The sequence below is a fragment of the Puma concolor genome, chromosome E2 (genome assembly GCF_028749965.1).
Source record: "Puma concolor isolate L17-30 chromosome E2, mPumCon1.1.hap2, whole genome shotgun sequence".
In the NCBI taxonomy this organism is placed as follows: Eukaryota; Metazoa; Chordata; class Mammalia; order Carnivora; family Felidae; genus Puma; species Puma concolor.
In genome coordinates, this window is record NC_141681.1 from 36,637,045 (window position 1) to 36,657,308 (window position 20,264).

The window sequence follows — 20,264 nt, forward strand, 5'->3', positions numbered from 1 at the left end:
GCAAACCAAAAGTGTAGAATTACTTCAGACCTCAAATGATAAGGCAAGAGAAAAAGGGAAGTAATTATTACCAATAAATATTTACAAGGTTTCTTTAATAGTTAATGTAAGGGAAAATTATCAAATCCAATGTAAAGATTAATTTTACACATAAGTACTAAAATTAAGGTTAATTCATTATTCAAGTGCTCAGTCTAGGTCAGTAATAGACTTTAGAAGGGAGTAAGAATCAACAAGACTTATGAATATAATGTATATACATACAATTTAGGTTTTTTTTTTTGTTTGTGTGTGTGTGTGTTTAGTTAATAATGTCTGATAAAGTAGGTTTTTCAACTTAATTAGAAAGGCTTTTAGATTAATGACCCTATTTCAGAATTGGGCTTTAACTATGCCACCTGACTGTAAACTAAGTCTAATAATCATGCTCTAGCACCTCCACAAAGTCAACAAAGAAGCAGAATCACTTACTTTCACCAGCTCCTGCTGAGCCCAAATCTGAATGGGCTCTACCTGTTGAGGTGTTTGGGTCTGAATACCATACGTGTTGAGGAAAACTTGAAGGCTAAAGAAAATAGGGAAAAAATGAGAGACATTTTTAGGCAATGCATGTAAAGTGTGGAGAATGGTGGAGGAGAAAGAGGAGGAGAGAGACGAGACTACACTAGCTTGGAGAACGTTTTCATTTATTAACACGAGCAATATGCCATCTGCCCTGGGCTCCAGAGGCCCTCTTGGGTTCTTCACAAGGTATTAGATGGGAGCTCTGAGGGCTGGAAGAAAGAGTAAGCACTGATTTTGGGAATCTCCATTATTTGTTGCACTAACTTCTCAAAACTACACCCTAGACAACACTGGCACAGGTCACAGTCTTTAATATTCACATCAACTAAAACAAAGTTATTTTTAATCATGAAAAGATTGTTGTTCTGGCACTTAAAGTAACATTAATGACAGACATCCTTGAAACCCTGTCAAGGGGTTTGTGAAATTAATCTCTCCCAAGAGACTCAATATTGCAACATAAAGCAATAAGCCCCCCAACCCCCCACTTCCCAAAGGAACACACCACCCATCTGGGTTTCATACCGTTGACTTTCTGCTATGAGTGCTACGTGAACTACCAAATCATTTTCCAGTGGGCCCTGTAATACAGAATAAGGGGTGGGGGGGACATTTTAAAAGATCCAGTCATCATCAGATACAATGAGAATCAAGGACAATATTAACCATCTCTAAGCAGTTCATTAAAATGATGAACACCTACTGGCTCCATGCAGTCACCTCTCTTTCCTTGCTCTCCACTACCTACTAATCAATTTGATGGTGTAGACAGAGTAATGGAACACCAAGGAACGGAAAGCCATAAATCTCACCGCTACCAGAGGCGCTAGCCTGTCAGGACTATTTTGAATGATGCATAAGAGTAGTCTGGGGACTGAGAGTCATTTTCCATCATTTAACTCTGGAGGGAAAGGGAGGAACTAAAAATAAAAACCCAGCTTACGTATTCTCTATTAAATATGATCGTGAGTTAAACTGTTCATTTGGTATCTTAATCACATATAAGGCTATTCTCTTTCTTGTTAGCCAATTTTCCTTTGGCACCTATACATCAAAATAGCTTTATTCTAATATATAATTCCTATACTAGAGAATGAACTACCCAGTTGACTATGTAATTAACACTTTATTCAATAAATACAAGCTGTTGGGCTTAATAGTTCTAATCAAAGATAGTGTTGGATATTTGCTACTCCTTCTTGTGTGTGTATGGAAAAGATTCACTATAGCATATATTATACATGGCTAAAATGAACCCAATTTTGAGCATGTATTAATTAACAGAGAACATTAAGAAGCATCAATAAATTACAGTATTAGGAAGCTCTGAAAATACTGATCAAATATAATTCCTTTATAGTAATGAATCCAACATTCCCAATAGTATGCTGTAAAATGTTTGATTTACCATCAGTCAGTTACCCTCTATGGTATTCAATATGTCACTAGAATTTATGTATGATGGAAAGCAAGAAACACCAGAATACATATATCAGCAGTAAATATCCTACAATCAAAAGGATGGTTCCCAGAATCATCGTGAAAATGCATTTCAGGCAGACTTCCATATGATTTAAATGAATATATAGGAGAAAATGAGATATAACAACCCAACAAAAATAAATATACATTAAAAATGCCATAAATTCTATTTTTATTTGATAAAGACCTTAAAAGTTAATGTTACTCAGAAGAATGAGAAAAAATTAATTATTCAGAATCTCATCAAGATTTCTAACACATTAAGTCTTATTTCTCTCAGATGAAATCTAGTATTTACTTCATCAAAAGGAGTAACCTTAGAGTGGGCAATTATCTATAATCTTCAAGACAATTAGAGATTCTTAAATAAAAAACAAATGAATACATATACAAGAATGCGGATGATATTTCAGTAACAATAAATAAGGCAGCTTACAGATCCTAATTGGCAAATTGGTATCTTCTTTTTGAATCACAAACCTGTTTAGGATAATGTTGTTTCCATTTGTATGACAGAGTACTTAGATCTAAAATTCTCCCTACACATGTTGAATCATAATGAGTATTTGGTTAGGGGACTATATTTGGTTGAAGAATTTTTTCATTGTAAAAACTCAGCATTTCAGAAATTTCTAATTCACAAACCTTCTATGCTGATCTTAGGCCTTCAACCACAGCCCAAGTGGGACCTTTCACCTCATTTCTACCCACAGACAGAATTCAGCATGTACAATCCCAACCCAGTAATTCTCTTCCTTTCATTGCCAAAGTTGGAACCATCTTTTCTGTTTTCACCATTTTCTTCAAAGCACCAGCATTGTTGTCTAAACTAATGAAGTCTCTCTGAAAACATCCTAATAGGAGTTGTTAAATTCTATTTCTGAATGGTATTTCCCTTAATATTACTATAATATTTTCTGCTTTTAGGTTTGTGAAGTGTACACATATACATATGCATACAGATACTGAAGGCCTGTATGGTACTGGTATTCTCTATTTTACCTATATTTATGTACTCATCAAGGCATTCTAATATACAAGGCCTCATGTTAGGGCCTGATGTTGCAAGAGAAAAACAACCCAGTGTCCCTCCATGAGGAGTTTAGAGTGTACTGGGACATATGTACAACAGGTATTTATTATCACATAAAAGTATTTCACTGATAGCTTCCTTTGGTAGTATAGATCTACCTTATTTTTGAAAAAAATCGCTGTAGGACATTACATTATATGGACATACCATAATTTATTTAAGGAATGTTTATTTTGGTGGACATTTAGGTGGTTTCCAATATTTCACTTCTGCAGAGAATAATATAATAATTGTCCTTATCTTGGAGAATTGCTAAGGATTTAGGGAGAGAACAAACTGCTAAGCACATTATTTGACACATAACAAAAATAAAGGGCACTAATACTTGCTGCAGTTGTACTTATTATTTTCACAGCTATCCTAGGACAGCTGCTCCTCTCTTTCTTGTTGAGATTTGCTGTAATACCTGTGTCAAATTAAATCTCATTGGCTTCCATCATTCTAACACATTAGGAGCATCCATTATCCCATTTTTGTACGGCTAGTTCTTCTCCAAAGAATTCCAAACATCTTTTAAAAGAAATCCTCAGGTGACTTACCACTTTCCAATTTTTTCTTTTATTTCTCAAACATAGACTACAGCTATTTTCTTACCTTTCTTGCCTCTATAATTCTGCACTTTGCCTTCCAACATACTTTGCCTTTAGAGACGGAAATCCTTACACTTAAGTCCTTGGTTTTCTACTCATTGCACTTCTCTTTCCTTGTTTCTCTCACCAAACTCAATCACTCTGTAGCTTTAGTTACCACCTCTAGGCAGATGATTTCATATTTATATTTCTAGTCTTAAACTTTCTCTGAGTTCCAGTGCCCATATTTTTAAGTGCTTTCTGGACATTTTCTCTTGGCTATTTCCAAAGGTAAAAATTCTAAAATTCAACTCCTCACTAACCCTATCTCCACCCCAAACAAGCTCACTTCCAGCTCAGAATGTCAGAATCATCTTTGACTCCTGATTATTAGCCTCCATATCCAATTTGTCACCAAAATCCTGTTAAATCTTTTCTTCATAAAGTGTCTTGAACATTCTTTTCTTTTCCTTTCTATAGCGATATGCAGGATTGGAAAGTACCAACAATAGCAACAAACACTTTATGTAACATTTGACATTCTATGTGTAGGGTATGGTACTAACAAACCATTATTTTATAATAACAAACCATTATTTCCATTTTCCAGGTAATAAAACCGACACAAAGAAAGCTTAAGTAACCTATCCAGCAAACAGCAAACAACAGGGCTAGAATTTAGATTCAGGATCTTATGGAGAAGATGGCGCCATAGGAGGACGTTAGGCTCACTGCGTCCTACTGATCACTTAGATTCTACCCACATCTGCCTAAATAACCCAGAAAACTGCCAGAAGACTAGCAGAATGGACTCTCTGGAGCCAAGCGTAAACAAGAGGCCAATGGAAGAAGGTAGGAAGGGTGGAGAGGTGGTGCACGCTAGACGGACTGGCGGGAGGGAGCTGGGGTGGTGGAGGGGCAGCCCCCCCCCCCCCCCCCGCCCACAAAGCAGAGCCCCTGAGTCTGACTTGCAAAAGTGGAGGGGCCGGACGGAGTGAGTTCTGACAGCCAGAGGGACTTAACATCTGGAATGTTATAAGTCAACAGTTCTGCTTGGACAGCAGGAGGGCAAGAGGACATCTGGAGGGAGAGGTGTTGAGCCCTGGAAGACAGAGCTCAGCTCGGCAGGGAACAAAGGAGCTGGCCAGGGCCATCTCCCTCTCCCATCCCATAGATGAAATCCCAAAAGGAACCAGCTCCCATCACCGAACTTACTTGCATAGCGCAAACACCCAACGCTGTGCTTCTCTGGACCCATCCCTCCCATGGGTCTGCCTGCCTGCCTCCCTCCTGGTGCTGCAGGGCCTCTCCGGCAGGGGACTACTTATGGCAAAGCCAGCTAAGCCTGCCCCTCCCACCCCTGTGCACCTTGCGGATCCACCCTGGCTAACACGCCAGATCCCATCAAGGCAGCACCATAAGCCTGGGAGTGTGCAAGTAGCCCAGACAGGGGCCACACCACTCCACAGTGAGTCCTGCCCCTGGGAGAGGGTAAGATAAGGTAAACACCAGTCTGACTGTGGCCTCAGTGGTGGGCAGGGGACAGACATCAGGTCTGACTGCGGCCCTGCCCACCAAAACAAGTTACTCCAGACAGCACAGGAAGTGCCCTGCAGTTCCATGCCACTCCAGGGACTATTCTAAATGATGAAATGGAAGAATTCTGCTGAAAAGAAACTCCAGGAAGTAGCGACAGCTAATGAATTGATCAAAAACAATTTAAGCAATATAACAGAACAAGAATTGAGAATAATAGTCATAAAATTAATCACTGGGCTTGAAAAAAGTATAGAGGACAACAGAGAATCTATTGCTACAGAGATCAGGGGAGTAAGAAACACTCATGAGGAGCTAAAAAATAAAAATAAATGAGGTGCTATAAATGAGGTGCAAAATAAAATGGAGGCGACCACAACTTGGATTGAAGAGGCAGAGAGGAGAATAGGTGAATTAGAACATAAAATTATGGAAAAAAGAGGAAGCTGAGAAAAAGAGAGATAAAAAAATCCAGCAGTATGAGGGGAGAATTAGAGAACTAAGTGATGCAATCAAAAGGAACAATATCCGTATAATAGGAATTCCAGAAGAAGAAGAGAGAGAGAAAGGGGCTGAAGGTGTATTTGAACAAATCATGGCTGAGAACTTCCCTGATATGGGGAATGAAACAGGCATTGAAATCCAAGAGGCACAGAGAATTCCCTTCAGACGTAACTTGAATCGATCTTCTGCACAACATATCATAGTGAAACTGGCAAAATACAAGGATAAAGAGAAAACTCTGAAAGCAGCTAGGGATAAACACACTCTAACGTATAAAGGGAGAACGATAAGACTAGTGGCAGATCTATCTACTGAAACTTGGCAGGCCAGAAAGGAATGGCAGGAAATCTTCAATGTGATGAACAGAAAAAATGTGCACCCGAGAATCCTTTATCCAGCAAGTCTGTCATTCAGAATAGAAGGAGAGATAAAGGTCTTCCCAAACAAACAAACACTGAAGGAATTCATCACCACTAAACTAGCCCTATAAGAGATCCTAAGGGGGGTTCTGTGAGTGAAATGTTGCAAGGACCACAAAGGACCAGAGACATCACTACAAGCATGAAACCTACAGACATCACAATGACTCTAAACCCATATCTTTCTATAATAACATTGAATGTAAATGGACTAAATGCTCCAACCAAAAGACATAGGGTATCAGAATGGATAAAAAAAGAAGACCCATCTATTTGCTGTCTGTCTAAAAGAGACTCCTTTTAGACCTGAGGACACCTTCAGATTGAAAGTGAGGGGATGGAAAACTATCTATCATGCTACTGGAGGTCAAAAGAAAGCTGGAGTAGCCATACTTATATCAGACAAACTAGACTTTAAATTAAAGGCTGTAACAAGAGATGAAGAAGAGCATTATTTAATAATTAGAGGGTCTATCCATCAGGAAGAGCTAACAATCATAAATGTCTATGTGCTGAATACGGGAGCCCCCAAATATATAAAACAATTAATCACAAACATAAGCAACTTATTGATAAGAATGTGGTAATTGCAGGGGACTTTAATACGCCACTTACAACAATGGATAGATCATCTAGACACAGGATCAATAAAGAAACAAGGGCCCTGAATGATACATTGGACCAGAATGATTTGACAGATATATTTAGAACTCTGCATCCCAAAGCCACAGAATATACTTTCTTCTCGAGTGCACATGGAACATTCTCCAAGATACATCGCATACTTGGTCACAAAACAGCCCTTCATAAGTGTACAAGAATTGAGATACTACCATGCACACTTTCAGACCACAATGCTCAACCACAGGAAAAAGTCTGGAAAACCTCCAAAAACATGGAGATTAAAGAACAACCTACTAAAGAATGAGTGGGTCAACCAGGCAATTAGAGAAGAAATTTAAAAATATATGGAAACAAATGAAAATGAAAATACAACAATCCAAACTCTTTGGGATGCAGCGAAGACAGTCCTGAAAGGAAAATAATTGCAGTCCAGGCCTATCTTAAGAAACAAGAAAAATCCCAAACACAAAATCTAACAGCACACCTAAAGGAAATAGAAGCAGATCAACAAAGACACCCCAAACCCAGCAGAAGAAGAGAAATAATAAAGATCAGAGGAGAATTAAACAATATAGAATCTAAAAAAACTGTAGAGCAGATCAATGAAACCAAGAGCTGGCTTTTTGAAAAAATAAACAAAATTGATAAACCTCGAGGCAGGCTTCTCAAAAAGAAAAGGGAGATGACCCAAATTGATAAAATCATGAATGAAAATGGAATTATTACAACCAATCCCTCAGAAACACAGGCAATTATCAGGGAATACTATGAAAAATTATATACCAATAAACTGGACAACCTGGAAGAAATGGACAAATTCCTAAGCATTTACGCACTTCCAAAACTCAAACAGAAAGAAATAGAAAATTTGAACACACCCATAACCAGCAAAGAAATTAAATCAGTTATCAAAAATCTCCCAACAAATGAGTCCAGGACCAGATGGCTTCCCAGGGGAATTCTACCAGACGTTTAAAGCAGAGATAATACCTATTCTTCTCAAGCTGTTCCAAAAAATAGGAAGTGAAGGAAAACTTCCAGACTCATTCTATGAAGCCAGCATTACTTTGATTCCTAAACCAGACAGAGACCCAGCAAAAAAAAAAGAGAACTACAGGCCAATATCCCTGATGAATATAGATGCAAAAATTCTCAATAAGATACCAGCAAATCGAATTCAACAACATATAAAAAGAATTATTCACCATGATCAAGTGGGATTCATTCCTGGGCTGCAGGGCTGGTTCAACATTCACAAATCAATGCGATACATCACATTAATAAAAGAAAAGATAAGAACCATATGACCCTGTCAATCGATGCAGAAAAAGCATTTGACAAAATTCAGCATCGTTTCTTAATAAAAACCCTCAAGAAAGTCAGGCTAGAAGAAACATACTTAAACATCATAAAGGCCATTTATGAAAAGCCCACAGCTAATATCATCCTCAATGGGGAAAAACTGAGAGCTTTTTCCCTGAGATCAGGAACACGACAGGGATGTCCACTCTCACCACTCTTGTTTAACATAGTGTTAGAAGTGCTAGCATCAGCAATCAGGCAACAAAAGGAAATCAAAGGCATCAAAATTGGCAGTGCTGGAAGTCAAGCTTTCACTTTATGCAGATGACATGATATGATACATGGAAAACCCAACAGACTCCACTAATAGTTTCCTAGAACTGATACATGAATTCAGCAAAGTCGCAGGACACAACATCAATGTAGAGAAATCAGTTGCATTCTTATACACTCATAATGAAGCAACAGAAAGACAAATAAACTGATCCCACTCACAACTGCACCAAGAAGCATAAAATACCTAGGAATAAACCTAACCAAAGATGTAAAGATCTGTATGCTGAAAACTATAGAAAGCTTATGAAGGAAATTAAAGAAGATATAAAGAAATGGAAAACATTCCGTGCTGATGGATTGGAAGAATAAATATTGTCAAAATGTCAATACTACCCAAAGCTATCTACACATTCAATGCAATCCCAATCAAAATTGCACCAGCATTCTTCTCGAAACTAGAACAAGCAATCCTAAAATCTGTATGGAACCACAAAAGGCCCTGAATAGCCAAAGGAATTTTGAAGAAGACCAAAGCAGGAGGCATCACAATCCCAAACTTTAGCCTCTACTACAACACTGTAATCATCAAGATAGCATGATATTGGCACAAAAACAGGCACATAGACCAATGGAATAGAATAGAAACCCCAGAACTAGACCCACAAATGTATGGCCAACTCATCTTTGACAAAGCAGGAAAGACTATCCAATGGAAAAAAGACAGTCTCTTTAACAAATGGTGCTGGGAGAACTGGACAGCAACATGCAGAAGGATGAAACTAGACCACTTTCTTACACCATTCACAAAAACAAACTCAAAATGGATAAAGGACCTGAATGTGAGACAGGAAACCATCAAAACCCTAGAGGAGAAAGCAGGAAAAGACCTCTCTGACCTCAGCTGCAGCAATTTCTTACTCAACACATCCCCAAAGGCAAGGAAATTAAAGCAAAAATGAACTATTGGGACCTCATGAAGATAAAAAGCTTCTGCACAGCAAAGGAAACAACCAACAAAACTAAAAGGCAACCAACGGAATGGGAAAAGATATTTGCAAATGACATATCAGACAAAGGGCTAGTATCCAAAATCTATAAAGAGCTCACCAAACTCCACACCCGAAAAACAAATAATCCAGTGAAGAAATGGGCAGAAAACATGAATAGACACTTCTCTAAAGAAGACATCCGGATGGCCAACAGGCACATGAAAAGATGTCAACATCGCTCCTCATCAGGGAAATACATATCAAAACCACACTCAGATACCACCTCATGCCAGTCAGAGTGGCCAAAATGAACAAATCAGGAGACTATAGATGCTGGAGAGGATGTGGAGAAACGGGAACCCTCTTGCACTGTTGGGTGGAATGCAAACTGATGCAGCTGTTCTGGAAAACAGTGTGGAGGTTCCTCAAAACATTAAAATTAGATCTACCCTATGACCCAGCAATAGCACTGCTAGGAATTTACCCAAGGGATACAGGAGTGCTGATGCATAGGGGCACTTGTACCCCAATGTTTATAGCGGCACTCAACAATTGCCATATTCTGGAAAGAGCCTAAATGTCCATCAACTGATGAATGGATAAAAAAATTGTGGTTCATATACACAATGGAATACTATGTGGCAATGAGAAAGAATGAAATCTGGCCTTTTGTAGCAACGTGGATAGAACTGGAGAGTGTTATGCTAAGTGAAATAAGTCATACAGAGAAAGATAGATACCATATGTTTTCACTCTTACGTGGATCCTGAGAAAGTTAATAGAAGACCATTGGGGAGGGGAAGGAAAAAAAAAAGAGGTTAGAGAGGGAGGGAGCCAAGCCATAAGAGACTCTTAAAAACTGAGAACAAACTGAGGGTTGATGGGGGGTGGAAGGGAGGGGGGGTGGGTGATGGGTATTGAGGGGGGCACCTGTTGGGATGAGCACTGGGTGTTGTATGGAAACCAATTTGATAATAAATTTCATATTTAAAAAAATTTTTTAAAAATAGATCCAACAAGTTTGCAGAATCTGTGCTCATATTCACTCACTTATTTTGTCTCTCAGAGAGTGGAAAAAGGTGGGTGTTAAGACTGGAAAGATCCACATGCAAATCCTATTTTATTACATTATCCTGGCATGATCTGGGTCATCTAATAGATGCCTTAAATTTGTTATGGACAAGACTGAGCCACTGAATTCCATCTTTAGAACGACTCATCCGCAAAGTATTTCTTGTGTCTTTAAGGCCCCACACTATGTACTCATTTGATATGGCAAATAATATGTAAGTCATTCTCAATTCCTTTTCCTTCAAACCTTCTAAACAACAACAACAACAACAACAACAACAACAACAACAACATAACACTTATTGAGGACTATGTAACCATAGTAAATTACTCATTAAAACACCCATACTAGGTAGGTTCCTATTATTATTCTCATTTACTGATGAGACAACTGAAGCATGGAGTAGTTAAAAACTTAGCCAATATCACACAGATAATAAATGGAAAAGGGGGAATTCACATCTGGGCAACTTCATCTATCTCTTAAACATTATAGTGTCTGCCTATCTAATGTGTGAATTCACCAATCAGTTATATGGTTCCACTTGTAAAGCATGTCTCAAACACATCACTTCTGTCACAATCACCTCTGCTACCAACCTCTACTCAAAGTCACCATGATCTTTCAGTTGATCAATTAACTGTGTAACTACCTCAGTCTTATCTCACCATGCACAGTCCCCCATCCTGCAAACAGCAATGAGGAGATTTTTTTCAGGAAGTGGCATTTGATGGGATGGGCACTGGGTGTTATATGTAAGTGATGAATCTCTGGGTTCTACTCCTAAAACCAATACTACACTGTATGTTAACTAACAAAAATTTAACTAAATAATTTTTTTTAAGTGTAAATCATACCATCTCACCACCACCTCACCCCACCCCACCTCCAGGCATACATACATGGACACTCTGTTTATAACTCTCCAGTGGTTTCCTATTGCCCACAGAATAAGAACCAAACTGCTTACCATGACCTACCATGGCTTGCATGACCTAGCTCCAAGCATACCTCTTCTTACTCATTCTTCCTCCCTTCCTTCACCATGTTTAAGCCACAAGGTGTTGTGTCTGTCGCTTGAACATGCCAGCTGTGTTCCTATCACTGGGCCTCTGCACTTGTTGAACTTCTGTTTGGAATGTTTTTCCTTCCAATTGTTTCGAGAATGCCTTTTTGTTATGCAGGTCTCAGCCATTATCCCTTCCACAGAAAGGCCTTCTCTCTAAGACAGCCAGCCCCTCTATCATTTTACCTTACTTATTTTGTCTACATCATAGTACTTGCCAGCTCCAAAAATTATATTACATTATTTACATAAATGCTCAGTGTTATTCATTCCCACCAGAAAGTAACTTCCTAAAGACAGGAACCTTGATCTATCTTATCCATTGTTATGCCCCAATTGCCTAGAAGAAAACCTGAGCATATAGTTGGCGCTTACTATTTGTTAAATGACTGCCCAAGCAAGTACCTCAATTCTGTTTATCTCTAAAACAGGAATAATGATATGTAATATGCCTACCACACAGGGGGAGAATCAATAAAAAAATATTACTGATCTCCTAAACACATGATATTTACACTATTTGTTCTGTGATAATCTGTGTCAACTAACCTCGCTAAACCTGTTTCTTCACTGGTACACTGGAATAAAAGTATCTATTTCATAGGATTATGAAGATAATAGAGAGCACATATAAGCATTTAACACAGTATCTCACATATCCTCTTAAGTGTTCAAAAAACATTAGCCTTCTCATCAACTCCAGAAGTATAACCACAATCCTTGACTTTCTGTTTCATACTTGCCTCTGCCCATCTTCCGTACTTTATGGTCAGGCTAATTTTCTTATATCAGTGATTTGCACAAAGGAAGTGGTCAAAAAATATTTGTTGAATGAATGAAGAAAAGGGAGGAAATATGGGTGAGTAAACATATATCTACGTAATGTTTATGATATCACTTCCATACTCTAAAACCAGTGCTTCCCAAATAAAGCCCCAACTTCCAGAAGACCTTTTACAATGTCACTGCTACCTATGGTTCCCTTATTTCTCTCCCATCTGTTTGCCTGAGAGCACTCCACTAAAAACAGTTCATTCTTGTCCATCTCAAGTTTCTGTCTACTGTTCTTCTGTTATTCTACATTTGAATGCTCTTTTCTTCCTGTCTATACAGATCCTGACCCACTTTTTCAATAGTGTCCTCTATAAACTCCCCAAACATCAAGGTGCCCAGAAATCTTCTGTTCCTGTCAGCAAGAGCAGGTATTGTCTGTATGAGTCACTTGACAATATTCATACCATCTCATTGGAAGGCTTTTTGCATGGTTTTAAGTGGTCTATATAACTACAGAGTGAACCCTGTAAGGGGCCCATGTGTTCACTTTTCTTACCTAGCATGTATACACCACCTTATATTAAAAGAAAGACAGTGCTCACTTGGTGGTCTGAAAGAAGAATCTTGTTTTTTAAAGTATTGCTGTTTACATTTATTAATAATACACAAATCACTCCTTGAATACACACAAATATTTACAAATATTGCTATTTTTAACAAAGGGAAATAATCATAACATAGTGTACACATTTATATAAGCCATCAAGGAATGTACACAGGTCATTTTAATCACATGATTGAGAACCAACAACCTGTAGTTGGAAATATTCTGATTTAAAACTTTCACCTTTACAAATGAATCAAGTTAGGTTTAAAAGTTTTATTGTGATAAAAACCACATAACACAAAATTTACCATCTTAACCAGGTTTAAGTGTAGAGTAGAAATTTTTATAGCACAACTTGCCCATAAGATAAGCACTACCTATATTAACACTAACTGATCTTGCTAAAAATTTAAACTATGATAATTAAAGCACTGCATGTACATCTGTCTAGATTCTAGTTTTTAAATTACCCAAATCAGGTCAAAGCAGCAAAGCTAGGAGATTTGCAGCTGGGAACTATAAATAAAACAGTGTAATACAACTTTCAAAGGGTATACAGAGAAACTTTAAAGTGAATGTGCCCTAATGGTTTCCTTCCCCTTGTTCTGTTTTTAATTTAATTTTTCAACAGATAATTAATTTATATGGTTCGAAATTTCAAAATTATTTAAGTTTTCAGTGAAGTGGCTCTCCTTCCTACTTGTGGCCCCTGCAGATAATTAAGTTTTTTACAAATTGAAGTATTGTAACCCTATATAAAGCAAGGTTATCAGCACCATTTTTCCAACAGCATTTCCCCACTTTGTGTCTGTGTGTCACACTTTGGTAATTCTCACAATATTTCAAATTTTCTCATTATTATTATAGTTGTTATGGTTATCTGTGATCAGTGATCTTTGATGTTATGATTGTAATTGTTTTGGGGTGCCACAAATTGTGTCCATAAAAGGCAGCAAATTTAACTGATAAATGTTGTGTGTGTTCTGACTGTTCCACTGACTGGCCTGTCTCTTTCCCTCTCCTCAGGCTTCCCTATTCCTTAAGATACAGCAATGTTGAAAGTAAGCCAATTAATAACCCTACAATTGCCTCTAAGTATGCAAGTAAAAGGAAGAGTCATATGTCTCTCATTTTAGACCAAAATCTAGAAATGATTAAGTTCTGTGAGGAAGGCATATAAGACAGACTGAGAGCTGGGCCTCTTGTGCCAGTTAGTCAAGTTGTAAAAAAAAAAAGGGGAAAGTTATTGAAGGAAATGAAAAGTGCTATGCCACAAATGATCTGAAAGTGAAATAGCCTAATTGCTGATATGGAGAAAGTTTTAGTAGTCCTGATAGATCCAACCAGTCACAGCATTCGCTAAGCTAAAACCTAGTTCAGAACAAGGCCCTCAACTCTCTTCAATTCTAAGAAGGCAGAGAGAGATGAGGAAGCTGCAGAAGAAAAGTTTGAAGCTAGCAGAGGTTGTTTCACAAGGTTTAAGGAAAGAAGCCATCTTCATTACATCAAAGTGCAAAGTGAAGCAGCAAGTGCTGATGTAGAAACTGCAGTGAGTTTTCTGGAGGATCTAACTAACATAATTAATAAAGGTGGCTACAATAAACAAAAGGTTTTCAGTGTAGATAAAACCACCTTCTATGTCATCTAAAACTTTGAAAGTTACTTAGAAGAAGTCAATGCCTGGCTTTAAAGCTCCAAAGGACAGGCTGATTCTCTTATTAGAAGCTAATGCAGCCGGTGACTTTAAATTGAAGCCAATGTGCATTTACCATTCTGAAAATCTTAGGGCCCTTAAGAATTATGCTAAATCTACTCTGCCTGTGCACTATAAATGGAACAACAAAAGCTGGATGACAGCCCATATGTTTACAACATGGGTTACTGAATATTTCAAGCCCACTGTTGAGATATACTGCACAGAGAAAAAAGATTCCTTTCAAAATATAACTGCTCATTGGCCATGCACCTGGTCATCCAAGAGCTCTGATGATGTACAATGAGATTAATGTTTTCATGTATGTTAACACAACATCCATGGATCAAAGAGTAATTTTGACTTTCAAGTCTTCTTATTTAAGAAATACATTTCTTAAGGCTATAGATGCCATAGATAGTAATTCCTCTGGTGGGCCTGGGCAAAGTAAATGGAAAACCCTCTGGAAGGGATTCACCATTCTAGATGCCATCAAGAACATTCATGATTCATGGGAAGGGGTCAAAATACAAACATGAAAAGGAGCTTGGAAGAAGTTTATTCCCACCCTCACAGATAACTTGGAGGGGTTCAAGACTTCAGTGGAGAAATATCTGCAGATGTGGTAGAAACAGCAAGAGAACTGAATGAGAAGTGGAGCCTGGAGATGGGACTGAATCTCTGCAATCTCATGATCAAACGTTAACAGATGACGAGTTGCTACTTATGATGATCAAAAAAGGGGTTTCTTGAGATGGAATCTATTCCTGGCAAAGATACTATAAAGATTGTTGAAATGACAACAAAGGATTTAGAATATTACATATACTAGTTGATAAAACAACAGCAGGGTTTGAGTAGATTGTTCCCAATTCTGAAAGAAGTCTTATGGTGGGTAAAATGCTACCAAACAGCATCACATGTTACAGAGAAATCATTATGAAAGAATCAATCAATGTGGCAAGCTTCATTATTGTCTTAGTTTAAGAAATAGCCACAGTCACCCCAACCATCAGCAACCACCGCCCTGATCAGGCAGCAGCCATCATGATCAAGGCAAGACTCTTCATCAGCAAAAAGATTACGATTTGCTAAAAGCTCAGATGCTAATTATCATTTTTCAGCAATAAAGTATTTTTTAATTCAGGTATATTCAGTGTTGTTTTAGACACAATGCTATTGCACACTAAACAGACTACAGTATAGGTAAACATAACTTTTATATGCACTGGGAAACCAAAATTTCATTTGACTTGCTTGCTGAGATATTTGGTTTATTGCAGTAGTCTGAAGCCAAACCCACAATATCTCTGAGGTATGCCTGCACAACTCATTCATGGAAATAACATGATTTATTAAAATTATTAATAATATTTATATTATTATTTTATTGGTCATATTTGTTTTGAAGTCCAGTTTAGAATGTCAAAAAACTAGTACATCTTGATAGCCTGCTATGTATTATTTAAGAACTATGTTATATAGTGTCACAAGAATTCCCATATTTAAAGATCAGGAAATTGATATGGAGAAAGATGAAAATAATTTGTCAAAGGTCATATGTCTAGCCAGTGGTAGAGCTTAAACCTGACTGCAGGTATGTCTGTGTCCAAAAGTCAATATGGTAATGTCATAGTATATATTTCATAGATTATATGCTGACTGCTATTGTGGTTTGCAGTAGTCTGGGTTCTCCAGAAAGCAGAAATGATAGAGTGTGTGTCTGTGTAAAGAGCAGAAAAAGATTCACTATTAAGAACTGGTTCAGGGGATGCCTGGGTGTATCCGACTTCGGCTCAGGCAATGATCTCACGGTTCGTGGGTTCGAGCCCTATGTCAGGCTCTGCACTGACAGCTAAGAGCCTGGAGCCTGCTTCGGATTCTCTTTCTCCCTCTCTCTCTGTTCCTCCCCCACTTGCACGTGCTCTCTCTCTCTCTCTCTCTCTCAAAAAATAAAATAAATAAACACTTAAAAAATTCAAATAAAAAATTTTAAAAGAAAGTGTTGGGGGGCGCCTGGGTGGCTCAGTCGGTTAAGCCTCCGAATTCAGCTCAGGTCACGATCTCACGGTCCGTGAGTTCGAGCTCTGGGCTCTGGGCTGATGGCTCAGAGCCTGGAGCCTGCTTCTGATTCTGTGTCTCCCTCTCTCTCTGCCCCTCCCCCATTTATGCTCTGTCTCTCTCTGTCTCAAAAATAAATAAACGTTAAAAAAAAAAAAAAAGAAAGTGTTGGTTCAGGTAATTATGATGTCTGGTAAGTTCCAAGATCTGCAGTGCAAGTCCCAGGAGAATTGATAGTATAGTTCATCTGAAGGCCAGGAGGCTCAATACTGAGTTCAAATCCAGAGGTAGGAAAAAAGCTGATGTCCCAGTTTCAAGGCCATCAGGCAGGGAAATTCCTCTCTTACTCATGGAAGGGTCAGCTTCTGTGTTCTATTCAGGCTTACATGGATGAAGTCTGCCCACATTAGGGAAAGCAATCTGACTTGCTTAGTCTGAGTTGAATGTTAATCTTGTCCCCAAATACTCTCACCCTCATCCAGAATGTCTGACCAGATATTTGGCACAGTGTGTGCCAGTCAAGCTGACACATAAAATTAACCATCACGTGGTTGCAGGAATGTGTTACAATCATGGGGGGCAGAGTGGCAAGCAAAAGCCATTGTGACCCAACAGTCCACTCTTCATCCATTTGAGATCAGGTTTTAAGAAAACTCAATTCCAACTGTTGTTTAAAAAATACCTATTTTTAATTTGCTTTTTGATAGCATATAATTCTTTTTTTTCAATATATGAAATTTATTGTCAAATTGGTTTCCATACAACACCCAGTGCTCATCCCAAAAGGTGCCCTCCTCAATACCCATCACCCACCCTCGCCTCCCTCCCACCCCCCATCAACCCTCAGTTTGTTCTCAGTTTTTAAGAGTCTCTTAAGATAGCATATAATTCTTACATTCTTGGCAATTAAATTTAAAAATGATCTCTTCTATTAAATAATGTATAACGGTATGTAGAATTCATAATTCTTACTTTTGGAACATTGTATTGAACCCTAGTCTAAGCTTTATTTTTTAAATGCCTTATGCTGCATAAAATCATCTATTGTGGTTGGCTTGAATAGGTCTTTTATTGAAAGAAGAGCAAGGGAGGAGGGAGAGAAGGAAAGAAAAAAGAAGCCAACAAATAAACGGGTCACACCTCATCCAAGGCTGGTCTTGCCTCAAGGGTAGTGCACTTGAAACATTCTATGCCTCTGCTTTTGGGGCCTTACAGAAACTCATTTATGCTCATTAGCCTTCCTCAGTAGGTCCTGCCAATAGCCAGCATTTTTTCATTACATTCATTTTTCAGCAAAACCTCATTAGCTGAAGAAACCAAGCAGATGCTTTATACATCTCAATTCCAACTGGAGACACTGCAACCGCAGTATTTTTCCTGTAGGAGCCAAGTAACAGGATACAGCAGTTTGAACACAGGCACATCCTGACTGGAACACATTGGCATCTTGTTCTGACATTTCCAACCAAGCCAAAGCAGCAACATGGAGAAAACTAACAGGGAAGCAGAGAAAAGATAAGTAGAAATACCTGAGGAATAACAACATCAAGCATGGTTAAAAAGCTAACCTCAGCTTAAGAGTAGAGCTGGCCAGGGAAAAAAATGGCCCTGTAGGATCCTTGTATTTATATGCTGCATTACGATAATATAAGCTTCCTATTTAAGAGGAAAACAAATGAATTTTAAAAAGTATTCCCAGACCTCAGACACATAGTTTCAAATGCTGGAATGAATAAATTAGACAATGTCTTTTAACAGCAGGACATTCAATGAGTGCAATTATCTTGGAAGAGAATACTGATCATCACTTTGTCACAATGAATTGATTTGTAAAACTGTTTTCACTCCTCTGTAAGCACTTGCTATAACAGGATGTTTCTATATTTTTATCTTAAAGAAATGACAGTGTGAAAGATCTTGCTACTTCTTGGAAACAACGCTAAAATGACTACTCAACCCAGGTGGAGAAAGGCTGACTCATGGTGTTCATACAGCTTTAATCACAACCAGAGGGAAGAACATATTATGAGAACTTCTAGAAACACAACATCAGGAAAGACTGGTAAGATGAAGTGAGACAGGGGAGGCAGAGGCAAAAGGGGGAAGCATAGTCTTCAAAACGCTACTCATTTTCCTCTCAGGGTTTCTGTTGTTTCAAAGGGCCTCAGGTCCCCAGTTACCACCAATGAAGGGCCTCTATATGGTTGACAAAAGGAAACCCCCTATTTGGATTCATGGAGGGAAAGGAAGCAAGTATATAGCAAACGAACTTGCTTTGGTTTTTCCCTTTGGGTATACTGAGTAGATTAGTTACCTGTTGTGTGAGCTGAAAATGTCAGATTTTTATCACCTGGGACTTGGGAAGTGGGTAATGAAAAAGGTATGAGGATGTCTATGAGAAAGACTAGGTGTCAGGACTCCACTTCAGACAGAGCAGTACTATTTTTTTTGTTGCTGTTGTTTTTTGTTTTTTTAATTTTAATTCCAGTATAATTAACATAGAGCAGCATAACTTTGAACTACTGTATATGCTGAGATTCTGCCTAAGATTTTGTGTGAAAACAGGTTTCCTTGATAAAAATCAGTAATCCACTTGATGGATATGCACACTGGGGCCCAGACAGAGGAAATGGCAGACCCAGCAGCAGAATCCAGGTCTCTGGACTGATTTGGTCCAAAGTTCTCTCTACTATGTCAGACTGCTTCATCTTACCGTCTGTACAGTTAACATGTCAGTATGCTAGGGAAATGTCAAACACATGATTCCACATAGGAGTGGAAATGAATGGACATATGCAGTTACTGCAATGTGAAAGCCACCTAAGAAGGGTGGTTTAAAGGGAGAGGAATATAAAAACCTGTGCTACTTTGTCTTTCGGCATTATATACTCATCCCAAGGACAAGAAGTTTGGGCTGGTAAGACAGTGCAAGGGAGAAAGTGTGGCAAGATTAATAGCCACTGCATTAGAGATCAAACAGCGACAGAGGAATCCAGCAAGCCTTTAACTATATACAGCTGTCTTCACTGGTTGAGGCCAAAATGTTTCTCGTGTGGATTCTCAATAAGTACCTGACTATGGAGGAGACACTCAACGATCACTCTTAGCAGAGTAAACCTAAATGTCTTCCATTGCTATTTAGCACAATTCAACAGTGTTGTGTACTAGAAATGCTCCTGCCTTAAAGGGTTTTCTCATTCGTTCATTCATACAGACATCATGGCAGGCACCAGGGATGGCAGAAAGACGGATGAAGAAACACTAACCTTCATGAAGTTCCCATATAACAGAAAAGACAAACTATACATGGAGTTCAGTAGGATACTAAATACAGTGTGCTCTTAAAGGTTGCTCTGAGGGCAAAAGAGGGATTATCTAATTTAGCCTTAGAGAAATGAGAAGAAATTTATAGTAAAGGTATCTGAGGTGTTTGTTCTTAAAAGATAAAAACTTACCATTGATGAATTTATTTAGTAAATATTTATCTTCTATTATGTATCAGACAAATAAGACAAAGTCCTTCTCTCATGAAACTTAGATTTCAGTGGTGGAGAAAAAATTAAAAAATAAATAAATGTATAAATTATTAAATAATAAAAAACGATGATAAATGCCAGGATAAATGTAAAGGGT

At 38.2% G+C, this 20,264-nt stretch overlaps 1 protein-coding gene across 6 annotated transcripts in view; it reads right to left on the reverse strand.

Moving 5' to 3' along the window:
• PHKB (phosphorylase kinase regulatory subunit beta) overlaps window positions 1-20,264 on the reverse strand; it is a 265,138-nt gene that overhangs the window by 49,276 nt on the left and 195,598 nt on the right. For all 6 annotated transcript variants that reach the window (XM_025920805.2, XM_025920806.2, XM_086689519.1 and 3 more), the window contains 2 exons: window positions 1,090-1,145; window positions 472-565 (listed from right to left, as the gene is read on the reverse strand). In XM_025920805.2, coding sequence (XP_025776590.1) covers window positions 472-565; window positions 1,090-1,145 — 150 coding nt within the window. The remainder of the gene's footprint in view (window positions 1-471; window positions 566-1,089; window positions 1,146-20,264) is intronic.